Consider the following 6,888-nt stretch of genomic DNA (forward strand, 5'->3'; position numbering starts at 1 on the left):
TTTTATTTTGCGATAGCATCTTTAATTCAACCAACAGTATAAACAGACGTCGTTTCTTGTACCAACACAATCATTGTGAACGGATTCCGGAGCCAATCTACTAGGTACGGATTTGGCCGAAAAACTCATTAAATATATAAATATTTAATTGAGAATCAAATAACCAAGACGAGCTATGAAATACATGATAAATTTAAAACTTGTAAAATTTAAATTCTAAATACGCTTTTAATTATATAAATATAAAAATAAGTTCTTATCCTCATTGACATAGTCAAGTTCTGATGCATGCATAAGCAACAACCGATCTTGACTAAATCAAAAGGATAAACCATTCTCCTATATGTGTGAGGTCACACTATTTAAACGGTGAAAACTTATTTGCATGAGGTGCATGTGTAATCAAACTGACAAAATTAAATTGCTTGGTTTAACATAAATACCGAGTTCAAATAAATATTGGCGAGTAGCTAGGTTATTTTTGGCTTGGTTGTAGTGAAGGGAAACTCACTAGGCTGGGATGACAAACTATGGCTCGACAATAGTTCTGCTGAAGTTAAAAGAAAAGAAGGTTACAAATTTGATTCTCAAAGTATTCTTTTGGTTGCGCAAATTTTGAAATAAAAAAATAAGGTAAGATCAAAATCGTGTGAACTAACAGTTACTAATTAGTTTTCCTTCAAATGCTCTTTTAATATATTCTTATTAATTCTTCCCACAAAATTTTCAAGTTCTACCAAAAAGCTAGCTACCTGTTTTCCCATTTAGCTGCATAGATAAATAGCATGGCCTAGGTCTTTGAAGTAGAGAAGATTTAGAAGAAACAAGAAATGGTAGAATATTGTGTAACAGGAGGTACAGGTTTTATTGCGGCTTACCTTATTAAGGCCCTACTACAAAAGGGTCATATTGTAAGAACCACTGTTCGTGATCCAGGTTTGTAAAAATCTTTTCTTTTCTCCATCCTTAAATATGAATACTTATTGAAAGTGTTTTTTTGTTAGCAGAAAATGTAGAAAAAGTGGGATTCTTGTGGGAGCTAGAGGGTGCTAAAGAGAGGCTCAAGATTATGAAAGCTGATCTTTTAGTTGAAGGTAGCTTTGACAATGCTATTCAGGGAGTTGATGGAGTCTTTCATACTGCTTCACCTGTATCTGTCCCTTACGATGACAATGTTGAGGCAAGTTTTACCTTAGTACCCTACTTGTTCTTTTTTTTGTTAGATTGTCCCCCCATCAGTTAATTAAAAGATTGGGTTGTTATCTCCTTATATGGTTTTTAGACAATTCTAACATCATGTCGGGTTGAGTTTGACCTAATATTCATTTTCTTATCACAGTACGAGAGCCAACCCTAACGTATTCTTGATTTCCTTATTTTTGGACCCCACATGTTATGTTATACACACTCCAGTTACGACAGTTGACAGGAGTGGGTGGATGTAGTGTAAAATTTATGGGTTCATCCGAATATAATAACTTTGGCTAGAACTTTGTACATGTGTTAAGAAATATACTAAATAAATATAAATATTATATTCCAACCTTGTAAATCAAATGGCTGTCTTTTACGATGACAATGTTGAGGCAAGTTTTACCTTCACCTTCTTTATTTTTTTCTTAGATTGTCCCGCGTCAGTTAATTAAAGGGTTGAGCTGTTATTTCCTTATATGATTTTTAGGCAATTCTCACCTCATGACTTGGCTTTTCGGGTTGAGCTTGATCTAACATTCATTTTCTTATTACCGTATGAAAGCCTATTCCTATTCATGGTTTACTCAATATTGGATCCTCATGTTATATGTATTATACATGCTCCAGATATGCAGGGGCACATTTATAGCCCCAATATGGAGCACTCTCTTCGTCAAACTAAATAATTTATGTACTATTTTTTAAAATTAGTCTAATATTGTCTGTTGGCGCCCATGTCCCTAAAAGATCGAATGGTGCATTTGGTTGAATCATAAGCTATTTACCTTGAGGAATAGGGATTGATTCCCACTTAATACTAATTTTTCTATTTTTTTAGTGGTGCACCCATGTTCAAGAAATCTTAAATCCGCTTCTGCAGATATGGCAAGGGACAGATGTTGTGTATAACTTTTGAATTCATCCGAATCTAGTAACTTTAATTCGTATTTTGTTATGTATTAATAAAATCACTAAATAAGTAATAAATTAAATGAATTTGGTTAGAATTTCGAACTCAAACCCATAATATTCAAATTCTTGATCCGCCTCTGAGTTCTGGGGTTGTTTGTTAAATTTTCTTGCATTGGTCGAAAGAATAAACTATTATTTCTTTATATAATCTTGGGCAATTATCACCGCAAGAGCAACTCGAATTAGCTCACATCTATTCTCTTATCAATTTTCAATACAATGACGCCACACCTCTTAAATTCTTCATTTCTGCTTTTGAGTAGTGAGAGTACTCTCCTCAAACATTCAATCAATCAACTTAACCAACTTATACTTGCAGAAAACACTGATTGAACCAAGCGTAAAGGGTACTTTGAATGTCCTGAATTCATGCAAAAAAACAACCAAGTTGAAGAGGCTTGTGTTGACATCATCTTGCTCTTCAATCAGATACAGAGATGATGCCCAACAAGTTTCCCCTCTCAATGAATCCCACTGGAGTGACCTTCAATATTGCCAAAGATACAATGTATGTATGGACTTCAAATTCTTTTTTTCTTGCTACATAGAACAGAGAAACCTCATGAGAATTGCTTGATATTTAACTTTGTTTTGTTTGACTGCAGCTATGGTATCCTTATGCTAAGACTATAGCAGAAAAAGAAGCGTGGAGAGTAGCTAAGGAATGTGGTATCGATTTGGTGGTGGTAAATCCATCCTTCGTTTTGGGTCCTTTGCTTGCTCCTCAGCCCACCAGTACATTGCTAATCATATTGGCTATAGTTAAAGGTTGTATTTATTGTCCATACAAAGCAGGTCGACTATATGAATCCCCACGGACCATATTTCCATTTATCATGCCATTATTATAAGAAATGAGGACAAAAAGTACTAGAAATTCAATATATTTTTCACTGGCATATAACTTTCTGACATGACTAAAAACTGCTGGAAAATATAGGACCTAACTTAAACGTACTAACATGACACAAGATATTTTCAACTAAATGATACTCTCCGTTTCAATTTGTTTGAACATTTTTAGAGTAGGAGGGTCAAATTGAATAAATATCAGTGTGAATTCGAACATATATTCTTTAAGTTTTTTTAAATAACTTTTACATATTTAGAAACTAAATAAAAAGTAGTATAAGTCACAACAATTAACAATTCAAAATATTTAAAAACTATGTGCAAAAAATATGGTCAAATAAAATCTTGTTTGACTCCCTAAATAGTAAAAAGTTCATTCTTTTTGAAATAGTGGGAGTATGGTGAGAAAAACAAAAGGATAGTTTATATGAATTTGTTCTTTCATTATGCTTATTTTTCGTCTAGATCTGCATTAATTCCAAGAGATTATAAGTTTTTCACTTCATTTTAGTTTTACCTCGTTTCATTTTCAAGCTGGTGCTATATGAAAGGCATAAAAAATTCTTGTTTGTATCTTTCTTTTTACCCTCTCAACTAGGTGTGCTTGGAGAGTATCCCAACAAAAGGTTGGGGTTTGTTCACATTGAGGATGTTGTGGCAGCTCATATATTAGTTATGGAGGAGCAAAAAGCTTCAGGTAGATACATATGTTCAAACTCAGTGCAACACATGTCACAGATCATTGACATGTTAAGGACTAAGTATCCATCTTATCCTTTTGAGAACAAGTAAGCAGATCAACTGAAGTTTCAAACCCCTTTCTTTTTGGATTTAGGTTATATATACTGACAGTGTAACGATCAGTGAGTTTTTACTTGTGATAACAGGTTAATTACTGTTTTTATCAGATACTAATTAATGTTTATCAAGAGATTTATCTATTATTACTTAATAAATGACCTGATTGTGTAAATAATTTTATATCAACTCTCTTTTATTTTTCCTTTTTAGGTGTAGCAGCCAAGAAGGAGAAGACATGCCACATAGTATGGATACCAGCAAGATAACTGAATTGGGGCTCCCTCCTCTAAAGACTCTCACTCAAATGTTTGATGACTGCATTAAGAGTTTCCAAAAAAAGGGATTCCTATGAGAAATGTCTAAGTTGTCACCTCTATATATGGCCTACAAGTTCTTTGTGCTTGGACAAAAAGGTTAAAGTAAAAATTGAAATGTTCCACTCCTTTACAAGAAATAAAAGAGTTATTAATATTCCTTTATGCTGTACTGGAAAAAAAACTTGATTAGCTTATTTAAGAGGGAAATTCAATTTCAAAGCTTAAATAAAATGGCTTATTTAAGAACGTGACTTTGTGGGATGATGCTTCTAAGTGAAATGTGTTGCTGCTAATATTGGACCTAACTCTACCCCAAGAGGTTAGGATCAGATAGGATCGGATATTTAGTGCATGGACAATAACACGGGGGCTCAACACACTATTAGAAAAACAGGAATTAGCTTGGAACTTCGTCGTTGATATGTCTCTAAATAGCTCCTAGCTAATGATAGCTCTCGCTAATCCCTTGGTAAATAGGATTAGTCAGGGAATTTTACTGTTTACGAAATGCGTCCATTGCGACCTAATATCATGTCAAGAAAATAGACCTTCGATCTAGCTCAATCTAAAAAATCTAACAAATGAGATGTGGATTGCCGAATGCCCATATATAAAGAGTCAATAACCATTCCCTTGACAAATGCGGGACACTAAAACAAATATTATATGCACATTACACAATAAATAGAGGGGCAATATGAGTAATAGTAAGGGGTCGTTTGGTAGGGCGTATAAGAATAATGCTAAATAAGGTGTATTAGTAATGCAAGGCTTAGTAATGCAAGTATTAGTTATACAGAGATTATTTTTTATTCATTGTTTGGTGTGATGTATTAAAAATTAAAATGCATTGCATAATTTTGAAGAAATTTAATTGTTTACAAAAATGCCCCCCCATATTCTTTAATTTAAGGGACTTTAAGGATAATTTTGTCTTTAACCATGCTAATGCATACATTAATAGCCTTTGTATTGCTAATGCCATGATTTTCTATGCATTAGCTATACATAGGATAATACCAAATAGAGTGTATAACTAATGTTTGTATTAGTTATACATAGGTTGAAAAGGTGTATCAAACAAAGCATTACTAATACACAAAGCTAATGTTATTTTCTCCTAACACACTCTACCAAACGACCTCTAACAGTGATAACATTATTACCACTAGTATTTTAGGTGAAGTGTTTTGTTGTGTTGTGCAAACATTATAGAATGGCAGTCCCCACGAGGCCAAGACCGAACAATTTGACTATTGATGTGGCCATGCCATTATCCTTGCCCCTGCCATGCTGCAAAACACGAAGGGTAGCCCACCCCTTTCTGCCACTAAATGACTTGTTATATAATTTTTATATATAGTCATACAGTCTAGGATTCTCTATCACCCTCAGTAGACAGTAGCCAGCACCCATCCTTAGCACTGATTCCGCTTGGCACATCACTGTTTCTGCTGCCTCTGACTTACCTAAGTAATGGGAAATGTGGAACCTACTTAAAATAAAGACATAAAAGCGTTCGCTCGCATCGAGAAACCAATATGATACTCGGATAAAGAAGAAAAGCTAACTGTAAGAATAATTACAAAATAAATTTATTTTCTAAATATTGGAGAATTCATATAGGCGAACTCTACTAATTTGGAACTGAATAGTAGTTACTGATGCATATATCTTACCAAGTGTTTTCTTCTCCCTCTCTCTTTACATGTATCTACCAAACTCGCTGCGAGTTACTCACTCCACCTACTACAAGTAGTACATAATTGCAATAATCCAGCATTTATCCATTCATAAAACATCCAAGTTTTATCTATCACATTCTTTGGGCAATGAAAACTGGGATGAGAGTGAGAGAATCCATAAAAATTGCTTTCCTTCCAGTGGCCTTCTTGTTCCTGCTTTCTTTTGTAGCTTGTGCAGGTTAGTCTCCACTCTTCACTCAGAACTTATGGATACTTGATTCTTGATTAACTTCAACTGGGGTTTGCTTTTTTGTGTTTTGAAATAGGACCGTTGAGGTGGATTCTTCTATCAAGCTATCTCATCTACTACCTATCTCTGTCTCTCTGGATTTTCGCTGCATTGTATACTACTTGACATTCCATTCCATCAATGAGGGAACCAAGAATGTTTTGAAATGAGAGATTTCACTGTCTCTATTTTCTTACTTTTTGCTTTCTTTTAACCACTTTGACTGATAAAATCAACAATCTCTCTGTTCTGAACCATACAGAGAGTAATGTGTAATATTCATCCTCGGCTTGTTATTTTTAAGAACATACTGTCTTCAACCTTTGGGGCATCTCCATACCAATCCAGTGCTTTTGGTTGAAGTTTTATGCAGTATTGAGCAAGTTCAGTTTTTTTCATTTTTCTGGAAGTGCCAATTTTTGTAAAACAATTGCCATGGCATTCTCCCTATTCTATTTACACATCCAATTTGATATGGCTTTGTAAGACAATTGCCATGACAACTTGGTTTCAGGTTATATATGGTTTTCGCTAATTATTCCAACGCAATCACTAACTTTGATTCAAAACATTCTACAACTTAATTTCTGAGATTTTTAAAGATGTTACTACATTAGTATAAAATAAGCAATCAAGTTCATGAAAAATAAAAAAGAAGTCGTATCTCTTCCATAAGACGTCATTAGTTGCTTGAACTCACATGCACATGTTTTAAGTTTTCGCTTTAGTTAACGGCATATGCCCCTCAAGCTTAATCAAAAGAACGAAAACTTATTCA

The 6,888-nt window shown here is 34.0% G+C and overlaps 1 protein-coding gene and 1 long non-coding RNA gene across 5 annotated transcripts; both read left to right on the forward strand.

The window, feature by feature from the left end:
• The first annotated feature begins 332 nt into the window (after positions 1–332).
• Positions 333–4,293, forward strand: LOC104088993 (tetraketide alpha-pyrone reductase 2-like). 4 transcript variants are annotated; one of them, XM_070187559.1, is made up of 6 exons: positions 333–936; positions 1,008–1,180; positions 2,486–2,674; positions 2,772–2,961; positions 3,617–3,806; positions 4,030–4,293. In XM_070187559.1, exons 1-6 carry the CDS (start codon positions 831–833, stop codon positions 4,169–4,171), a joined length of 990 nt encoding a protein of 329 aa, XP_070043660.1. In that variant the 5' UTR covers positions 333–830; the 3' UTR covers positions 4,172–4,293. The 4 variants fall into 4 exon arrangements, with proteins under 4 accessions (XP_070043660.1, XP_070043671.1, XP_070043676.1 ...); XM_070187570.1 differs by having other exon boundaries at positions 334–633; XM_070187575.1 differs by having other exon boundaries at positions 335–571.
• A 1,543-nt stretch (positions 4,294–5,836) lies between these two features.
• On the forward strand, positions 5,837–6,450 carry LOC138910525 (uncharacterized). Its single transcript, XR_011415717.1, has 2 exons — positions 5,837–6,059; positions 6,148–6,450. It is a non-coding gene; the product is annotated as an uncharacterized lncRNA (long non-coding RNA).
• Positions 6,451–6,888: the final 438 nt, after the last annotated feature.

This window comes from Nicotiana tomentosiformis, chromosome 1, assembly GCF_000390325.3.
Source record: "Nicotiana tomentosiformis chromosome 1, ASM39032v3, whole genome shotgun sequence".
Taxonomy (NCBI): Eukaryota; Viridiplantae; Streptophyta; class Magnoliopsida; order Solanales; family Solanaceae; genus Nicotiana; species Nicotiana tomentosiformis.

What these genes read in the sequence shown, in the direction of transcription:
- LOC104088993 (XM_070187559.1), top strand. Translation starts at nt 831, where the DNA reads ATGGTAGAATATTGTGTAACAGGAGGTACAGGTTTTATTGCGGCTTAC. An exon ending in CTTACGATGACAATGTTGAG is followed by an intron (nt 1,181 to 2,485) that starts GCAAGTTTTACC and finishes TTATACTTGCAG; the next exon opens with AAAACACTGATTGAACCAAG. An exon ending in TTATTGTCCATACAAAGCAG is followed by an intron (nt 2,962 to 3,616) that starts GTCGACTATATG and finishes CCTCTCAACTAG; the next exon opens with GTGTGCTTGGAGAGTATCCC.